The 21,306-nt window shown below is 39.1% G+C and overlaps 1 protein-coding gene across 1 annotated transcript in view; it reads left to right on the top strand.

Annotated features, from left to right (window-relative positions):
- The window catches only part of Tnks (tankyrase), a 160,607-nt gene that overhangs the window by 52,588 nt on the left and 86,713 nt on the right, over nucleotides 1-21,306 (top strand). The window contains exon 3 of the mRNA XM_075986519.1: nucleotides 2,257-2,352. Coding sequence (XP_075842634.1) covers nucleotides 2,257-2,352 — 96 coding nt within the window. The remainder of the gene's footprint in view (nucleotides 1-2,256; nucleotides 2,353-21,306) is intronic.

The following is a 21,306-nucleotide window of genomic DNA, read 5'->3' as shown; positions in this document are numbered from 1 at the left end:
GGTGGGATTAAAGGCGTGCGCCACCACCGCCTGGCCGGCCTCCAACTCACAGAGATCCGCCTGCCTCTGCTTCCCAAGTGCTGGGATTAAAGGCATGCACCTCCACCGCCTGGCCAAGTCACTTTGTATCAGACCAAATCTGCCGCTGTGGCGGCTTTTGTTGCAAAACCACAGGTACTTGAGCTTCCGCTAATTCAGGTAGTGGGGTTCCGCTGCAAACTTAGCCAAGGCAGGCAGGGAGGGGTTAATCGTGCTCCGGCACGATTCTTTGGATATATACCCAAAAGTGGTATTACTGAGTCTTGAGGAAGGTTGTTTTTTAATTTTCTTAGAAATTGCCACACTGGCATTCAAAGGGGTTGTACCTTTTGAATTCCCACAAGCAATGCAGAATTGTTCCCTTTTCCCCACAACCTCTCCAGCATAAATTGTCATCAGTGTTTTTGATCTTGGCCGTTCTTACAGGTGAAAAATGGAATCTCAGAGTTGTTTTGTTTTGCATTTCTCTGATGACTAAGGACTTACCATAGATCTTAATATACATTTTTTCTCTTCATTTAAGTTGAGAACTTTGTCTTCTCACTTAAAGAAAACATGTTAACCTGCCTTTGAGATCTTTGACTCACCAGCGTCATTACTGTTACCGTTGAGGCTATTACTAAGGAAAATAAGGTTCCTTGAACATCAGCCCTGTGATGGTGTGCCAGGATGATGAGCTTAGATGACTACTAAGTGACTTGTGGGGAGGTAGTACATGCAATGTGATTACACTGAGCAGAGGACTGGTCCTCTCTTGGATGGATGAAGCAGGGTACTCAGAATGGTGTGTGCTTTGGAACTTGCAATTACTTCTTTCTGTATGTAGTTGCCTGTTAGGAGTGTGTTTGCATAATGAGAGTACCTGTGTGTGTGGAGGCCTCCACTGTGTTTTGAGATGGTCTCTCACTTATTGGCTAGACTGTGCCCAGCTAGTTCCAGGGATCCTTCTGTCCCCAGATTCCCAGCTCTGTGATACAGATGAATGCTGCTGTGCTCACCTTTTTACTTTTTACGTGGTGCTTAGTATCAGAACTGAGCCACTATTTCAGGCCCTAAAGATCTTATGTAATTATTGCTTATCTGAAATGTCTGAGACCAAAGTGTTTCAGAGTTCAGATCCACCCCACCCCACCCCCTGGGACTTTGGAATATTTGCATGTATAAAAAATGAGATGTTTTGAGGCTGGAATCCAAGTCTAACCATGAGAGTCATTTGTTTTTCACATATACCATGTATACATAACCTGGCAATGATTTACTCTATATTTACGTGCCTGTCTATCTCGAGGTCAGACGGAATTTTCTCCTTGTGTGATAGGTACGTGCTCGGAAAGATGCTTTCCTCACCTCTTTGGATTTCAGGTATTTGATTAGAGATGCTTTGTTTATGTGTTTAAATATCAGATAGGTGATACCAAGGCAGCAGTCTCCAGCCTCCACTACTCTTACACAGCAGAAGTGGCTTAGGAATGTTTTAGCTTACCAAAATGCCATGTCCATGTTTTATTTAGCTGGCATTCTTTTATAAGAGCTTCTGAATCTGAAGGATTCTCTGCATTTGGTTTTCATGAAATAGCTTTATTACATGCATTACAGTGATTGAATTTCTATTTCTAAAAATTTTAATGGAGGGTCATTTATAGGAGATAGTTGGAGGTTTTTTGTATGGCTGCAAGAGCTGGAGTTGCATGCATTACTGTGTCAGTTAAACTTCTGGAAGCAAGCCAGTGTGTTTATGGTGAGTTTCCTAGGAAAGCAGTGAACCACTAAAAGCCTGCACAGTATTACAACTCTTCTGAGGAGAGGAAGGAAGCATTAGGAAATTCAGCAGTGAAGCGGCAGCAACAAGCAGTCACAGTGGTAGTAAAGATAGGGCAGCTTCAGCTCGCACATCTCACAGCGAGTCAGTGAGCAAGCACATAGCTCCCAAACTGCTGCCTCGGAGGCAGAGCGGTACTGTCCAGGGCAAGCTTCTAGTTTCATGTTTATGATGTCAAGTCATGTGATAATACTGTACCATAAGTTGCCAACTTCGCTCTACTCTAGAGAGGATTCTTTGCTGCAGTGCTTTTTCGCTTTTTCTTTCCTTTTTCTTTTCTTGAAAGAGAAAAAATTGTGCAATGTATGTTTATGCCTACACCATGCCGAGGCGACACTTAGCAGTAAATAATCTCTGTATCCCCGAGGTAAGATACTGTTTCTGCTTTCCCTGCACAGTGCTGCTGCAGCACGGAGCTGATCCAAACATTCGGAACACTGATGGGAAATCAGCTCTGGACCTGGCAGATCCTTCAGCAAAAGCTGTCCTCACAGGTAAGAAAACAGAGCTAGCAGGCTCTTTGATTTTCTGAGATTTTCATTGCACAGAATAAAATAAAGCTAAGGAAATACTAAATGCCTCATTGATTGAATATCTAGCTTATTAATTGTGCTGTTGTATGTTTGTGTAGCAATCTTACTGCTTCTAGTACTTAGAGTCACAGCATTAAATCATAACGTTCCTCATATTTTGTCAGTTTTATGGCTTACATCACAGTTTTCCTCTACCTCCTCTTCTCGGCTGCTGTTGAAGCCCTTCACTGTTGAGCAGACAAGGGCATTTGTGTTGCTGTAGAAGTAGTTTGCATCAGAAAGACAACCTGCTGCCTTCCTGTCGGTACTGAAGTGCTCCCTGCTCTCCTCTTAGGCAGCTTTTCACTTTTTACCGAGACAGCCAAGTTTTTTGAACTGGGGCAATAGACTATCTTCTTACTTCCATTAATGCAGATTTGAGCTTATTAGTATTATTAAAACAAGTGCCGAGTACCAGCACAGAAGTGATGTTGGGGTACAATGCACCCCTCGTCACGGTCTGCAAGATTATGTTTGCCAGGTAGATCCTGAGCTGCTGCTCTCATTGATCTTCATCCTCTGAGTGCTGCACTGGATCTATTTTTGTTTTGATTCTCAGCATTTGAGCCTTGCTGCCTTTGCCCTCTTTTACTTAACTGACCTTTGTAATCTGGAGCCTCTTTGTCACTGCAGTGCTAGCAGTATTGTTTAGGTTGTGTGGATGTACGTGACTCTTTACCTTTTAATTTGCTGTGTTTGAAGAGATCTGTAGTCTTGCTTAAAGTTTAACAGTTCATGCTGTGCACTTTTAATAGAGATTGTGAGATGAATGGAAGACATGTACGTGCAGAAAGCTTTAAAAAATATATGGAATTTTGCTTAATTACTCTGCATGGAAAGACAACTTCCTACTGTGGTAAAATTAGTATAATCACTGCTGAAGCAGAGTAATCTGATTTTTCTCAATTAATTAAAGATTAGGTGAGTTTCTTCCCTAGGATAACATACACTAGAGGAATAAAGCTGTTTAAATCAGTGTAGACAAAGTTAAATACAAATACATGCTTTTAAATGATGGAATCGGGCCTGTGTGATTTGTCTCAGGCCTGCCCAGTTCCTGAAACCTTCAGCCTCTTATTAAAAAGCCATGCTTAATAATAGAGCAGCTTTAGTGGTCTCTGACCAGAGGAGAAATACAGCTCGGAAAGAGTTCCACTCAGTGTAGCTGCTACAGTATGTGACAAGTGCCGAGCAAGACTCTTTGTGAGTGTCCTCCCCCTGACCTTTCCTCTTCTCCAGCTCTCTGCCTGCTGGCCTTTTGCTAGGTGCATTTGATGCACATCACCTTTAGGTCTACTTCTACTCTTTGTCAAAGACAAAGTTTAGGTATAAGCCCTTATCCATAAGAAGAAGCCATCTCCTAATTTGAAATGCAGGTTAGAGAACATCGTTTTAGTGTGGAGCTTCGGCATCCTCGCTTGCAGAGACTGGAGTGCCCCGGAGGACAGACAGCACATCTAAACTTGATTTGGAAGCTGTCTAACACTGCACTTTACTTAGATGGGGACAGTCTACAGTTTTCTCAGTTACAGAACTACTGCTACTATTGCTCGACCACTACTGATTACTGTTCCCTTTAAAAACATTTTCTGAGACAACTTTAAGCTATGGCTTAAAACTAAAAGTCTAGGACAGTAGTTTTCTTGGGACTATAAACTGTTCTGCTTTATACATTTATGCTACATAGTATACATCAAAGGAATACTCCACTGAGCTGTTTCTGAATGTTTTTCTGCCAATACAGACTTGTTACTAAGGAATTCTTTCTGGTGAAATGATGATGGAAATATTATTTCCAAAGCTAAATTTAAAAAGACTTAAGCATTGATTTTCCAAAGGGAGCTAGGCTCAGGGCACAGTCCTGTCTTGTCTAGCACATGTAAAACCCCAAGTTCAGTTCCTAACACACCTTCCCCCAGGAGGGGGCAAACTCTTGAAAGGAAGATCTCTGAGGAGCCAGCCTTACTCTGAGTGAGGCTCATCTTTATTCCAGATGAGTCGTACTTCGTTACATAACCTTTGAGGGTGATTTTCCTTCTTGATTTCTCTCTGGTTATTTGGGTGCTAAGTATCTATCTTCCTGATAGTCTTATCGTTTATGTTATGAGCTCAGTGCATTAACCAAACAATATGCAGGTATACCTTAAAGCAAATTAACAGAGCAAATCTCTTTATATAGAACATTAAAAAAGCTGTGTTTGATTTTGTTTTATGCATAAAGACTGCTGTGCAAAGCAAATATATACTATCAGTATGGCAGTTGGCATCTACCAGATAATTTTTATTTTGGATAGTGCTGTTAGGCATTTGAAAGAAATGGCTAATTGGAGAGACTGGTTCGACTATTTGAGGAACCATTTGAGAGAGTGGTAGTTTTATAGAAGCCTTGAGGTTTTGGCTTTTGTTAATTACCCGTGTTCATAGGTGATCACCTGGAGGACTTGAAACCAGTATGGGTTTGTTTATTTTGTTGTTTTTTTTAGAACAAGAATATTAAATGTCAAACCTTATGTAAATTTTATTGAACAAGATATTTGGTGTGTTATGATTATTGATTTTTAAAAGTAATGTATTTTGGACTTTTTCTGTGTATAAAAATGTTTGGAATTACGGGGAAATAAAAACACAAAAAAGAAAGATCACAATTCTTCCTTAGAGATGACATTCATGTATTTTTGTATATAGCCTTTCTTCTTCTATTAGTATACAGCAACATATGTTAGTAGTAGTAAATAAAATATATACATATACATGTTTGTATTTTGCCAATGGTTGATATTCATAATATACAATATTTGATTTAGTGGCATGGATAATTTCAGGAAGACTATAAGTAGTCTTTAACATCAGCTTTTAATTCTGTGATTTTTTCCCCCCATGGATATATATTAATTCTTTGAGTGAATTCCCTCAATAATTAACATTTAGATAATTTTTAGCCTTTATTTCTTTTCTCTTTTCTACTCTTTTTTAAGAGAAAGTCTTATACATCCCCGGTTGTCACTGAATTTGGTGTTTAGCCTTGAGTTTATTTTTTGTTTGTTTTTGTTTTTGTTTTTTTGAGGCAGGCTTTCTCTGCAGCTTTGGAGCCTGTCTTGGAACTCGCTTTGTAGATCAGTCTGGCCTCAAACTCATGGAGATCCACCTGTCTCTGTCTCCCCACTTTTCCTCCCCATGCTGGGATTAAAGGCATGTGCCACCACCACCCATTTTTAGTCTTGAACGACCTTCACCTGTGTCCAGGGCTTTGTGCATTATAGGCAAGCACTACTCTGTTTTTAGCTTTCATCCATCTTTGTGATTTTGAGATCATAAATTTCACCAAAATTGTGCTTCTTTACCATATTCAGGCTTAGCACATAGAAACAGGTGCTTCTGTTCTTGATGTCGATGGATGTGGAGGTTTGGGTATGTTACACTGGTTTAATTATAGGAATGCCTAATGTGTGTTGAAAGGCATTGTTAACAGGACTAAGGAGTATATTTGTCTCCCATGTAAAATGAAACACAAAGGATGGAGGGTATCAGTGGGACACCGAATTAGGCAGAGGTGAAAACTGATTAAGATTGAGAGTTTAGGGAAGGATAGATGGCCTAAGGAATGTTTATCTTTTGCAGGATCAATGAATGATACATAGAATATGGAGTGTAACAGGATTGGCCTGGTTATTGGTCCTAGTAGCTTCCTAGTTGGTTTTGGGAAACAAAAATAGGAAGAACGGTATTTTGCACAAAGGTGCCTGAAAACAAAATAAACTTTGCTCATGCATGTAACCCCAGCACTTGGGAGACTGAGGCAGGAGACTCACTCGAGTTTGAGGTCAGCTGAGCTACCAGATTTCTCAGTGCTACAGAGTAAATACCCTTTCTCCAAAGCCAAAACAACAAAACCAAAATTACAAAGAAACTAACCTGAATTCATTGTCCTTGTAAAGCAATCCTGGTCTGCGGTTACTGGGCGGGCCCCTAGGGCTGCCAAGCACTCAACTAGGGCTCATCATCTCAGTCAGTGTTGAGGAGTCTAGGGTGTGCCTGGAGAGACTGACTTGCTAAATCAGCAAAATCTGTGTGGAATCTTACTCCACTGCTTTTCAGGTAAGGACTTTCATGATACTGCCTGCTTAGCTTTGATCACTAGGTTTTCACTCAAGTAAAAGTTTCTCATTCTTAACTTTCATTCACCCTCTTGGTAATTAGATAACACTGTGCTTTGAGATGGCTGAGCCAGTTGTTTCCCACCACATGTGCCTTAGGGTCCAAATCTTCATCATGCCTTCGCCACTTCGTCGTATGTCTTTGAATCTCAGTTCTTTTCACTAGCTGGAGTAGCTTTTGGGGTTTTTTTCAAGACAGGGTTTCTCTGTAGCTTTAGAGCCTGTCCTGGAACTTGCTCTGTAAATCAGACTCATCGAACTCACAGAGATCCACCCGCCTCTGCCTCCCGAGTGCTGGGATTAAAGGCGTGTGCCACCACTGCTTGACTTTATTTTTTTTTTAAAAGAAAACAAACTATCTTTTATTTTACATAACCAAGTTCTCCCTCCCTCCCCTCCTCCTCCCATCCCTTCCACCTTCCCGTATTCATCCACTCCTTAGAGAGGGTAAGGCACATTGCTTTGGGGAAGGTCCAACTCCCTACTATATCTAGGCTGAGCATGGTATCAATCCAAAGAGAATAGGTTCCTAAAAAGCCAGTACAAGCAGTAGTGATAAATCCTAGTGCCACTGCCAGTAGCGCCACAGTCTACCTTAGCCATACAACTGTCACCCACATTAGAGGGACTAGTTTGCTCCTATGCTGGTTCCTTCCCCATCCAGCTGGAGTTGGTAAGCTCCCATTAGTTCAGACAAACTGTCTCAGTGGGTGTACCCATCATGGTCTTGACCTCGTTGCTCATATTCTCACCCCACCCCTCCCTTCAACTATACTTTGGGAGCTCAGCCCAGTGCTCCACTGTGGGTCTCTGCCTCTGTTTCCATCAGTTGCTGGATAAAGGTTCTATAGTGACATTTAAGATATTCATCAGTCTGACTACAGGACAAGGCCAGTTCGGGCTTCCTCTCCTCTATTGCCTAGGGTCTTAGCTGGGGTCATCTTTGTTGATTCCTGGGAATTTCTCAAGTCGTAGGTTCCTTGCTAGCCCCATAATGGCTTCCTCAATCAAAATATCTCTTTCCTTGCTCTTATCTCTGTCCTTCCTCCATTTCTACTTTCCTGTTCCCTCACGTTCTCCTCCCCTCACCCTTTCTCCCCTCCTTTTCCCCTTCCACCCTCCCTTCTCCCCCACCCCCATGCTCCCAATTTTCTCAGGCAATCTTGTCTATTTCCCCTTTCCAGGTGGATCTATGTATGTTTTTCTTAGGGTTCACCTTGTTACCATTTACACATTGGAGTAGTATTCAGCAGTAAAAAACAATGTCATCTTGAAATTTACATGCAAATGGATGGAACTAGAAAAAAACCATCATGAGTGAGGTAACCCAGATCCAGAAAGATGAATATGGTATATACTCACTCTTAAGTGGATACTAGCTGTAAAGCAAAGGATATTGAGCCTATAGTTCATGGAGAAGTCTTTTAAAAGCATAAATCAATATCCTGTTCAGAACCTTCTTCAACATAGTCCATCACTCCTGGATAAAATCCAAATTCTTCAACTCTGTCCTGTCATGATCTTGCTTCTCTCTTGCATATTTTATTCTGATCTGCATTTTCACTACAGTTGGTTGCTTGCTGTCCCTCAGACACATGAACTTTTTTCTGGGTCTGAAGTAAGAAGCATGGTTCTAGAACTTTGTTGCTCATTGGTATCTGTTTGGATGTCTCATCATGTCCCCAGTTCCATTAGCTAATCATATTTCTTCATGGATTTGTTGAGAGCTGAAATCATGTTCCGTGACCTTTATTTTTTTCTTCTAGTAGGATGAAAAATTGAACTCTGGACTTAAAATGTATAATTAAGTGATTAGATTAAAAATATATGTCCAGGATCTGACTATTGGTAACTGAACAAACAGTAATGACAGATAAGATAGTCATTAATCATTAATTGATCTAATCTTAAACTTTAAAAAAAATCCTTATTTTGTATGTATGCTTTGCTTGCATGTATGTCTTTGTACCACATGTGTGTTTGGTGCCTATGAAGACCAAAAGAGAACATTGGCCACCATGTTCTCTACCCTCAGCCTAAAAGCATAAAGTAAAGCCTGGCAAGAGCTCCGTTCACCAATTATGGTATTTGTGAAGCCCGATAATTTGTTAGTGTATCCTCTGAGTTATTGTGTACTTTGGGTGCAGCTGTGATTTTTGCTACTAAACTAGCAGTTCTGTGGAATTTTACATTAGCACTTCAACCAAATTTGTATTTTAAATGTTTCTTTTAAATTTTATTATAGTAATTTTTGCTTTGTGAGGGGCGTTGTGGTATTGGACACTAGAATCCAGGGCCTCATATATGTTAGGCAAGTGATTTACTATATTCCCAGTTCTCAAATTTGTTTATGTGGTATAGATGATACTAGAATTTATTAATATTTTGCTGTTATAAGATTACTAGTTATGTCCTTGAAATTTTGATATCTGATACAATTACAGACTCCTGTACAAATGTAGCAAATGGTACAGACAGAGACCACCCTCTTTCCACCTCCCTAGTGGGCAGGCTGTGTAAAACTGCACAAGTGCACAGGAGGATACTTGATATAGTCAGTCAGTATGTAGAACACTGCACCAAAAGGGAGTTCGCTCTGTTTCAGTTCCTGTATTTGCTACAGTCGGAGAACGGTTAGAAGGCAGGAAACATTCCTACCTGGCGGTGGTGGCACAGGCCTTTAATTTCAGCACTTGGGAGGCAGAGACAGGTGGATCTCTGTGAGTTCTATAAGAGCTAGTTCCAGAACAGGTTCTAAAAACAGAAAGAGCCTCCCCCCCCCAAAAAAAAAGAAAAAAAAAGGTAAGCATTCACTTTGCTGGCTTTTTTTATTTTACTTTTAAGGAGATTGTGAAATATTGCTTTTTAAAAATCCCCACCCCCTTTTTATTAGAATAAACCTCTAACCATTTGGGCCTGGTGTTTTGTTGTCTTAATTGATTAATGTAGATAGGACAGTTGGATTAGGTGTTTTTTCTTGTGTGACTCCTGGTACTTTATATCTTTCAGTGAATTGCTGAATTTTATCTAAGTAAACTTTCACATTTGTTTATAGTGTGCTTGAGTGTTTTCATGTGTCTTATAGGCTGTTGCCCTTTACAGAGTCAGCAATGATATTTTCTGCTTCTTATTACTGTTTGTAATTTGTGTTTTCTTTACCTTTGTAAATTTCTTTGATATTTTTTAAAGAACTTACTAGCTTTAAGTGTTTTCTTGTTTTGACTTTTTTTTCTTGCTTGCTTTTTATATTGAACCAGTTAGGCTTTTCTTGGATATTTGGAATAAGAATGTCAAAAACTGACCAGGTGTGGCCCTCCGTTAGCATTCCTTCACTGTTAGAAGTTTCATCTAAACCTTCCTCTTACCGTGCGTGTCCTGTAAATGTTTGGTTTTTATGTTTGTTCAGTGTAACATATTCTTTTAGAATTAATCAAGAGCTTCTCCGTAACCCATGGACTACTTACTGATGTTGTTTGGATATTAAAAACTGTTCTGTTTTTATGTTGCTTTTACAGAGTTCAGTTCTAGGAAAATACTGTTTCATTTTTAATTCTTTTGGGATTTTTCTTTGTGTTTTGTTTTGTTTCTTTTGTGGTCCATAGTATGTTCTGTGGATATGATAAAAGAGCATGAGGTTGATAAATGTATTCTAGATGTGTTTGTTCTATGTCCTGATTGATTTTCTCTCTAGTTTAATCAGTTAAGAGAATGGTAGTAAAATTTTAACTGAAGTTGTAAATATGTGCCTCCTTTTAAGTTCAGTCAGTGTTTGCTTCAAATGTGTCGTAGCTTCGTTGTCTGGTGCATGCACATTTAAGATACCATGTTTCTTGGTAAATTGGCCCTATTTTCATTATGTCAAGGCCATCTCTGATCATTTTCTTCACTCTAAATTCTACTTAACTGAACCTGAGTCAGCTAGCCTGTTGTGCTTTGAAAACATCATATTTGCATGATATTTATCTCCCTGCTCATTTTAACCTGCCAATATCATTATATTAAAATTAATTTCTTTTGCATAAAAGTAATTGTGTAGTATTTTATCATCTGTTGTGTCAGTTTTTTAATTGTTGTATTTAGATTTCCCCAAGGTCAATGGCAGAGTTGGCTGTCTTGATAGGTTATTACTGCTTCTCTCTCTCTCTCTCTCTCTCTCTCTCTCTCTCTCTCTCTCTCTCTCTCTCTCTCACTCGCTCTCGCTCTCTTTTGATTTTTTGAGACAGGGTTTCTCCGTAGCTTTTGATTCCTGTCCTGGAACTAGCTCTTGTAGACCAGGCTAGCCTCGAACTCACAGAGATCTGCCTGCCTCTGCCTCCCGAGTGCAGGGATTAAAGGCATGTACCACCACCGCCCGGCTCCTGCTTCTGGCAGTTGACATTTCCAGGCTGCCAGCCTCTTTAGTCATCAGCGTTGGGATGGATGGGAACTTCATGCCATGTCATCTTTATACTGAAGTCCCTAGTTGGTTGAGCTTCTGTCTACCTTTTAAAGTTCTCTTATTTTTGTCTGATGTGTCGCATGTAAGTTTTCTAGGTGTATTCAGTGATAGTTATGGGAAAAATAATATTTACTCCTTCCCTAGAGATCCTAAAATAATTACACATTTTAAAAACATTTTTTTATTTTTTAATTATTATTATTTTTTTTTTAAGGAAATAGAAGGATGAGTTAGTGGTTAATCACTCTAGCTCCTGCTCTTTCAGAGGATCTAGGTTCAGTTCTCTGCACCCTTTTATATGATAGTTCACCACCGTCTGTAAATCCAGTTCCGGGGTATCTGATGCCAATTTCTGGCTTTAACAGACACTAGCACAAACATACATATAGTCAAAACACCCACAAACATAAAATAAAAAATACTTTTGAATCTTTTTTGACATTGTTCGTATATCTACATCATTCTGATTTTCAGTGCAATTGACTATTTGTGTTATTTTTTAGGTAAATATTTGTCTTCATTGAGAATTTTATTCAGTCTATTATGATCATATTTACCCTAACTCCTGACCTGACCATCAATCAGTTCTTCTCAGATCTATGCACCCTTACTTTTCTATTCATCCAGATTCATCTTTATTTATTAGTATGTGTGCATGCTTGTGTAAGCATATGCCACAAGCATGCCAGTTCTCAAGAAGAGGCCAGAAGAAGATGTTAGACCCCTTGAATTGGTGTTACAAGCAGTTGTGAGGCACCTAGCGTGGGTTCTGGGAACCAAACCTAGGTTGTCTAGAAGAATAGTTGGTGTTCCTAATGGTTGAGCCATCTCTCTAGTCCCCTGAAACTATTTTGAACCAGTCATTTCTACTTGTTACTCCTGACACTATGAGTATTTAAGCTTTATGTAAAACTGAATAAGTAGCATGGTTTTTTGTGATATTCTTGATTTTCTAAATCTGTTTCCCAATTAGAATGCAAGATGTAAGCAACTGTGAAATACAAGGAGTTAATACTGGATCATGATGAACACTGGTCAGGTAGTATAGAGAATAGGACTATTGAAAGTTTTAGCTTTTGAAGTGAAATAGAAGTAAAATTCTGATTTTTTTTTAACCATTCCATTGATTTATTGTGATGGAAAACAAAAATTGTCAATAACCTAATGCTTTATCAGTTGGTAAGTGTTGGGGGCACAACCACATAGCATCTTCCTATGCTGTTCTTTGATTCCATTTACTTTTTGGCTCAGCTGTCAGTTTGGAATAGCTCAGCAGCAAATATTTTCTTAATTTTGAAGAATTTTCAAAGACTTTTAAAAGTCACTGAAAATATGACATAAAAGTTTTGTCATTAAACAAATTGATGTTATTGAATGGTGAAATTATAGGAAAGATCACTTAGGATTGAGGAGGCATTGTTAATTACACACTAAGATAATTAAACTCTAATTAAAGTAAGTAACTCACTGTTGGAGAGTTTGCTAGTGGAACTTTTGCAGAATACCATCTTTCCTGCTTTGCCACAGCCTTGCTGTATACAGTCCCAGCGTTGCTGTGTAGCAGTACCCAGCGGCTGAGGAATCTGGAGTAGAATATGATGTAAAACGTTATGTTACCCTGAAAACCAAGCCACCTTAAAACAATCCCGACTTCTGTGTCGAATGTGTCCAGGGATAGTTGTGGTAACACCCGTGTAATAACACCTCTCAGCCTGCTCTAGGTATCAGTGAGGAGAGTGTCAGCTGCTCGTAGACGGCAGACTCCTTTACACCCATTTGCCTAGCCTGCCATTTTGATGGTCCTAGACTAGGAATGAGTGAAGTTCCTGGGACCCCAGGAGGCATGGTACTCTTAAACCTTCTGTTAAAGAGATCTTACCACAGGCAACAGGTTTATGTCTAAAGAGGTGGAGGTTAAATGGTTAGAAGAGGCAGTAGTTGATTATCAAAGGAAATGTGTGTATGCATGCCACAGCTCATTACCCTTTCCATCACCCATCTGTTCATGTATGCAATGAAATCATTTACTTATTTATTGCCTGATTCTCATCCCTCCTAGTATTAGATTCTTGAGAAGTGGAATTCTCTTTGCTTGTTGTTTTGATCTCAGCACTCTAAATAAATACCTGTAAAATGAATGATCGGTCAGATGAATATTTATTGATCGACTCGAACAGATTTATTCTAACAGTGTAGTAGTTTTTTATGACAAACAAGGCAAGACCATAAGAGTGTAAAGAGGCAGTTCACATTCTGTGTGAGTCGGGACACAGAAAGAGACAAATTCTAAAGATCAACTCACTTCCTCCCTTTCTTTTATGCAGCCTGGATTTAGGTCCAGGAGATTCATCCCTCCCCAGTTAAATCTCTGTGGAAATGCCCTCACCAATATGCCCAGAGGTGCATCTCCTAGGTGATTCCAAACCCAATCAAGTTGAGAAAATCAGTTTTTATAATTTATGTAGATTTACTAGTTATATTTTGTAGGCACAGGAACACACACACACACACACACACACACAGAGAGAGAGAGAGAGAGAGAGAGAGAGAGAGAGAGAGAGAGAGGGAGAGAGAGAGAGAGAGAGAGAGATGCTTGTGCACCTGTCTCTGCAGTTGCAGACATGTGGTATTTCATGGCTAAACACCTTAGCATATACTCTCTCCTAAGAACAAAGATATTAGCCTGTATAACCCAAATGTAGTTGGGAAATAAAGCATTAATACGGTATTATCTCAAGTGTAATTCAATTCATCTTTCTATGTTTTATAGAGATGGTAAGGCCTATGACTTTTTCCAGTATTACCTGGCAACTGAATTTCTTTAAATAACTTTTAAACTTTAAACCTTTTCATAGACATTTTAAAAATGGCCTATTTTTTTTATTTTTACCTAGTGGTTGCCTCTTTTATTTATTTATTTTTTTAGCAGATTCTACCATAACATTTGTCTCACTCTCCTCAGTTGTTCCCTTACCCCCGTTTAGCACCTACTTTTTGCTTACTGTTACTGCTATCTCTTTGTTCCTCAGATTTAGTGGGATACAGGTGATAATCATAGACTATTGTGCATCACTTACATCAAGTCCTTAAAAAATACATCATAAAACTGTTTTAAAAGTTGTATTAAGGGGGCCAGATATAGTGGCTTGCTGAATGAAGCAGGAAAATCATGTGTTCAAGGCTAGTCTGGGGTAATAGGCTGTCATAGCAGGAAATGGCAGGAGAAAGGCACAGTAAGACTTCCTTTCAAAAGCATGCCAACTAGCACTCCTGAACAGACTTAATTTATTGGTGAGTCAGACTAGATTTTTATAACACTTTACTTTTGAATCATAAAAACGTGTAAGAATGGGTTATCTATTGTTTGTAATTACAAATTATTGGAATCTACTTACATGGCTTGTGATCTGTATCATATATGTCCAGTAGAGTGTTTCACATATACAAAGTGATTGTTCTCTGTGAACTACTGATTGTTGTTCTCAATATACTTTTAAGGCATGAGTATGAATAGATATTATGTGACATTCTTTCTATAAGAAATAATATGCACTAGCTAGCTCCCTATGTCTTGATTTTGACATCCTTTGTCATCTTCTAGCCCCGCCATGTATCAGAGTTATGGTGTGTCACTACTGTGTGGCTTTGACACTCTCTCTTGGTCTCTTGGATATTCTGCTGCTGTGTTGTGAGCGACTCTAGAGAAGTCCATAAGCTGGTACTGGAGCATCTGACCACAGTCAGTAATAGATACCTGAGAACTGTCAGCCAAATCCTACAAGGGGAGGAGTAGATTTCCAGTCTCAGTCAGTCTTGAAGTACTTACTGTAGCTCCATCCTTTAGCTTGGATGCAACCCTGTGATGCTGAGTCAGAATCATTCAGCTATCCATTTCCAGAAAGTGTATGAGATAATGTTCTTGTAGCTACCAACCATAGAGGTGAATTATTTAGGCAGAAATAGATTTCTAGTATAGAGTGAAACATTTTAAAGTACTTATTTTAAACTGTCTTTTTGTAAAATGAAACACAGAAAGAATGAACCAGAAAGCATGAAAGTTGGTTATATTCAAGAAAGCTGAAGTTTCAGAAAAGAAGCCTGGGAGGGTGGGGCAAATAAAGGGGAAAAATGAGAAATCTAGCAAAGTAACAAATTCAGGGGCATTTCCTAGAAAGTACTCTTCTCAGTGCAAGCATAACTGCAGGAAGTCTGTCACGCTTACCAAGAAAGTTAGTCAAGGATGGAGGCAAAACCCTAGGCCCTGAATACAGACAGACAAGCCGTCTGTATTTCAAATAGTCACATTTAAGTTACGTTGGAATATCATATTTGACCCTATGCCCCAGAACAAGGGGAAGAAAAAGGATTTTAACTGAAGCAGATCTTTTTTAATACTTTTAAAAATATGTGTAATAGGGGCTGGAGAGATGGCTCAGCGTTTAAGAGCACTGCCTGCTCTTCCAAAGGTCCTGAGTTCAATTCCCAGCAACCACATGGTGGCTTACAACCATCTGTAATGAGGTCTGGTGCCCTCTTCTGGCCTGCAGGCATACAAGCAGACAGAATACTGTATAAATAATAAATAAAATAAATAAATATTAACAAAAAATATGTGTAATATAGTAATCCTAATCCTGAGACTTACATTTTTGTAGTATGGAGCAAGTATGTATAAGCAAGGCGGGTCCTAGGAAGAAGAGGAAGCACCGCGGAGCAGTGAGGCAAAACCTCCAGGGCCTGAGTGACTACGTGCCATGCCTCCATGAGCTGCTGAAGAGACCAGAGCCCTGGGAAGAAATGGGATATAAAGGGTTCTGGAGAACAGGAGCTGGAATAACTTGTTCTATGCCAGTTGTTTTCTGTCTTTCCCAGGGGTCTCCTGAGACTGTTGGAAAACTCAGATATTTATATTATGATTCATAACAGAAGCAAAATTACAATTATGAAGTAGCAACAAAATAATTTTATGGTTAGGGGTCACCATAACATGAGCAACTGCATTAAAGGGTCACAGCATTAGGAAGTTTGAGAACCACTGCTATAAGCAAGAGGCAAGTACTCAAAAGATAAAAAGAAAGAGAGGGAGGGAGAGAAGGAAGGAAAAAGAGGCATTGTAAGAACTGAAAAGTCCTTATGAAGTGTTTCTTAATGGCCAAATTTAGGACAATTTGACAATCAAAATAAATTATGATAGTGCTATATTATATAGTGAGTTGGATAAAACAGGAATAACTGAGTATATGAATGAATAAAGGGGGCTCCTTAAGATCTTAGTCTTCTTTTCTGTTCATCGATTTGGAGAGACTGTTAGAGATAGCAAATTAATCATTGCTTCAATCGCAGTAAAAACTGGTATGGGCAAATGTCACGTTGGGAGGACTACATTCTATTAACATATTTGTATATTTCTGCCTATCTGCCCATAAATTAAGCAGTACTTTGTTGGGTTCAAAATGAGCATCACCAATGAGAAAGTCAGATAAACCTGAGAAGACCCCCGAGACAGTTCCCATGTGTCTAGGGCACGGACACTGAAGTATTAAAGACAAACACATCCATGTAGAGAACATAGAAAGCTCAAGGGCAAAGCAGTACAAATTGGTGAGCCTGGCAGGCAGGAGTCTTCTCTACTGATTTCGTAAATTTTCTGTTTGAAATTATTTCCATGGAAAGGGTTTTAAGTTTTACTACAGAAAAAGAGAAAGGGGTTGCCACTGAGCTAACGAGTTTATATCTACGGTGTGTCTGCTGGTTTCCCTACTTTCCACTCCAGCCTTCTTTTTAAGTTGCTAATTAGGAGGAACTCAGCCTCCCCACACTCATTCCCATTTTCTTTCCGACGACATCAGTGGTCTTTTGTGTTTGTTGTCTCAAGATTAAATGTTTCTTTCTATGAATGAAGTTTAAACTTCCCTTGTCATTTTAGGCCAGAACACTTACGAGCGCTGTCACAGTTACCAGTTCTTTCTTTATCTTGTTTTGGAGAGGACCACTGGGCATTTATTTAATTTCTTGAAGTTGTTGGGAAGCAAATGCTGTCTGTACCTTTTGTCTTATTTATTTTTTTACAAGACCACAGTAGACTGTGTTCCTAACTGGGTGACAGCACAATGTGCTCCCATCCTTCCTGAAGAATATCGTACCATAGTTGCACACTAGATACACTAACTACTTCTCAGGAAGCTTTTTAACCAAATTAGCATCTTAGCTTTGTGTGGGAATGGCTACAATATGTGGGCCGAGCAGTATTTTCTCAAGGGATGGATCAATCCTACTTGGAATATCTTGATTTTATACATTTGATCATAACCCTCTGACAGTTTGGAATTGCTACACTTCTTAATAATTCATCCCCCCGCCACCCGTGGACATTGGATGTCATCTGAATTGACAGAGTCCCCTGACGGGGAATGGGGAGCAGAACAGGGATGGTGTGCTTCAATTCCTTTTGAGAGAAAGTAGAAACTGTGTAATTATCTGAAGTGACTGGATCATTTTATATATGGAAATTTCTTTTAAAGGAAGTAGTACTTAAGAGCTTAATTGGATAGAAAATCAGCCCCAGCTAAGAGAAGCTTACACAGTGGCAAGACTGTGAGTGGATCTGTGGGCTCTGAGGCACACCCTCCTGTCTGAGCACACCACTCTACTTCGTGGAGACAAGTACTCTGTCTACCAACCAGTTCTTAGGTTTAGCTTTAGCCTTCTCCCTCTGAGTTTCTTTTCTTCCTCGTCTGTGAGAAAAAATTTATTGCTCATTATAATTCTAGTTATATGTATTTGGCTTCAACATTTGGAAATGGGCCCCAGGTGAATGAACAGAATCTTTTTTTTCTATTGATGTTCAATCTTTCCATAGGTTGTTTTTCTATTGTTCTACTACCCTCTATTGCCTTGAGAGTGAATGATGTATTGCTTCTGACAGGACACAAAATGACTTGTTTTAAAGAAGTTATTAGAATGCCAGGGGCACTAACTGGCAGATGTGGGATCTCCGGAAGAGGAATGCCATCGTGCACATGTTTGCAAAATTAGTCTTCTTTTCATTTTCAAAACCTATTAAGAAAAACCAAAATAGCTTCTTGCTTATACTTTTTGCAAAAAAAATGAACATCCCAAATAGAAATATGAATGATGATGTCTAGAAGCAAAGGCCAGCTAGGAATAGAGGAGGGGAGGAAATTCAATTAAGAGTGGAAGCAATATTCAGACCTCTTTAGTGTCATCATCGCAGAAGTTTGTGCTTCTGCTTGCTGGCTCGGAAGGCTGTATTTCCTGCACAGTGTTCTCAGTGAATCTTAGAGATACTTAGCAACTCAACAAATACTTTCATAGAAAGTTCCTGGACCACTTTCTGTTTCCTTTTAGTTATTGAGCCATGGTGCCTATGTCAGTATTGCCCTCAGGTACTGCAAGTATTTGGAGGCCAAATACTATGCTGAAATATTATATGATATAATTTGAATTAATAAGTTTTGAAACCAAATAGTCTCCTGAATGAGAAAAGGGTTATGAGTCACATCCATATATACATGCACTTTAATACGGCTTTCTTCCAGGACAAATGAAATAATGTTGCTGAGTAATTAATAATTTATATGGTTTGTTTCTGAAAGAAAAGAATGAAAGATTAGTCTCAATCCTCTCCCACCTTTAGGTCTTTATGTGATACTTTTTAGGAAAAAAGGTATTAAAATTAATATATTAAACAAAAATGAAAGTAATATTTCTCTAACAAATAGTTTCAAAAATTTGACTATATTAAGAGCCTTAAAGAAAAATTTAAGTATATTAAAAGCCTTAAAGCCAGGTGGTAGAGACCCACACCTCTAATTCCAGCTTTCAGGAGGGAGACAGATGTAGGTGGATCTCTTTGAGTTCAAGGCCAGCCTGGTCTACACAGTGAAACCCTGCCTCAAAAAGCATAAAAACAAAACAAACAAAAGCTTTAAGATTCAAAAAGATATTGACACATTATCCATTTTTTTTTTAACAAAAAGTTCAAAAGAGATAGAAACGAATATAGGAATGTTCTGGAAACTTTACTCAGAGAACAAAGTGAGTGAGAGCCTCTGAAAACTTTGTAGATGGCATGAACTCTTAAACTAACACTTAGCCACTGACATCACAGACTTCCTTCCTATGGATCAAAGAAAGTCCTGCAAGATTCCTAACATCACTTCGCCCTTGCAATGCCATTGTTCAGTGGTGTGGTGGAATTAGCAATGATTGAGAACTAAACTGGGCATAGAAATAGTGTTCTGGAGGCAAGCTATATCATGTTCAAATTTTAAGAAATTATGTCCAACCAGTTGGCAGAAATAAAATTATCCCCTTTGAGGAGTAAACTAGCATTTTTAAAATTTTTATTATGGTATGCTTTTTAAATTGATGTGGGGGCGGCTAGAGAGAAAGTTCAGAGGTTAAGAGCACTGACTGCTCTTCTAGAGGTCCTGAGTTCAATTCCCAGCAGCCACATTGTGGCTCACAACCATCTGTAATGAGATCTGGTGCCCTCTTCTGGCATTCAGGCATACATTTAGGCAAAACACTATATACATAGTAAATAATCTTTTTTTTTAAAAAAAAAAAAACAAAAGGAGAGGAGTTGAAGCCCAGAGGCTAAAGATGGTCCAGTGGTTAAAAGCACATAAATTGGTGCGCGGGTGTACGTGTGTGCACGCGTGCACATGTGGATGTCAGAGGACAGCTGGCCCAGTAACATCTGAAAGATGCAATGTGAGAACTTCTTGGCCGAAGTAGGCTATATTTTTCTCCTTTCGGACCTAACAATTTCATGTAGCATCAGCTTCAAATTGAGGCACTTGAAAAATTATCAAATGGACAAAGATTCCTTAAGAACATTGCTAACTGAAAGGTGAGCAGTCTCTATGTAGTTCACACGCTGCAGACTTTCTCCTCCCAGCTTATCTGAGTGACAGCTGCCTTTTGTACCCCAGGACTTGTTCCCGTTTTGTAATTGTAACCAACTTAGAGCAAAAGTCTTCTTCCTTAGACGTCTCACTCCATCCTCCAGCCCATGCCCGAGTTCTGGGAGACCCTCTCACTCTCTACTCGGGCACCATGACCTAATTAACCCACAGGCTAAGTTCTCCCTCACTGCAATCATCAGCCGTGTTTGTTCAACACTGATACAGTCGCAGCGATGTTTGGCTGGTGGGACACTCAGAAGTATTTCTCTGAACACAAATTATTCCTTCAGCATCCAGGTGTTGAATGTTTTTTAAATTTTGTTCGTGTGGATTGGTAGATAGGTACAAAAGAACTGTTTTTCTTCAGTTCAGTGTGTCAGCACTGGGATGTGAGGTATTGGGTGATGGTGCAGGTACAAGAATGGAAAGCCCTGCTGCCTTCTAGGGTATGTCTTCATGTACTAACAAAGTGAGGCTGCTTTATGCACAGATCTCTTTCCTTTATACCATAGTATAATAAAAGGCGTAGATTCTTGAAATTTTATTTTCCATGGAATATGAAACTACTTACCTCAACAAAAAAATTATTAAGTATATTAAATATATTCACAAGAACTCTAGTGCCATGGAGTATTCCTAACACTATATATGTACTTTTAAAATCTTTTTTCTGAGGATACTTTCTTTCCTTTTTTTCTGCTAATTTATAACAAGAAGAAACCCATAAATTTTATTTTGAAAATCAGTAGTAATGATTTATTACACACGCAGTTACACACTCATACACTCAGTATTAATGATGTATTTCACACAGTCACACTCATACACACATCTGGTGGTCAGTTGGGATGATTGGTCCTGTGTCTTTCCTGAAGCAACTTATGGGTTACTGTTAGTTACATCATCTGCCCTCAGATAGACCTGTCTCCAAAGTAATTTTCTTTAAGATGTGATAGTTTCTCAGTTCAGTCTCTGTCATTAAAAACTATAGATTTAACCGGGCGGTGGTGGCGCACGCCTTTAATCCCAGTACTTGGGAGGCAGAGACAGGCGGATCTCTGTGAGTTCGAGGCCAGCCTGGTCTACAAGAGCTAGTTCCGGGACAGGCACCAAAGCTACAGAGAAACCCTGTCTCAAAAAACAAAAAACAAAAAACAAAAAAAAAAAAACTATAGATTTTCACAAAGTAGAGGAAGACACTAAATGTGCCCAGGAAATAATTGGATCCTGGGTTTAAAAATTTTACCCTTTCAAACAAATTTTTTACTTAAATCTATTAAAGTTATCAAGATGATAAAACATTAGGCTGCCAAGAATCCCAAAATAGCCTGCTGAGATTTTATACCAATTA

Source organism: Microtus pennsylvanicus, chromosome 9, assembly GCF_037038515.1.
Source record: "Microtus pennsylvanicus isolate mMicPen1 chromosome 9, mMicPen1.hap1, whole genome shotgun sequence".
Taxonomy (NCBI): domain Eukaryota; kingdom Metazoa; phylum Chordata; class Mammalia; order Rodentia; family Cricetidae; genus Microtus; species Microtus pennsylvanicus.
The sequence above is the reverse complement of the archived record's forward strand: the minus strand, read 5'-3'. Positions and strand labels throughout refer to the sequence as shown.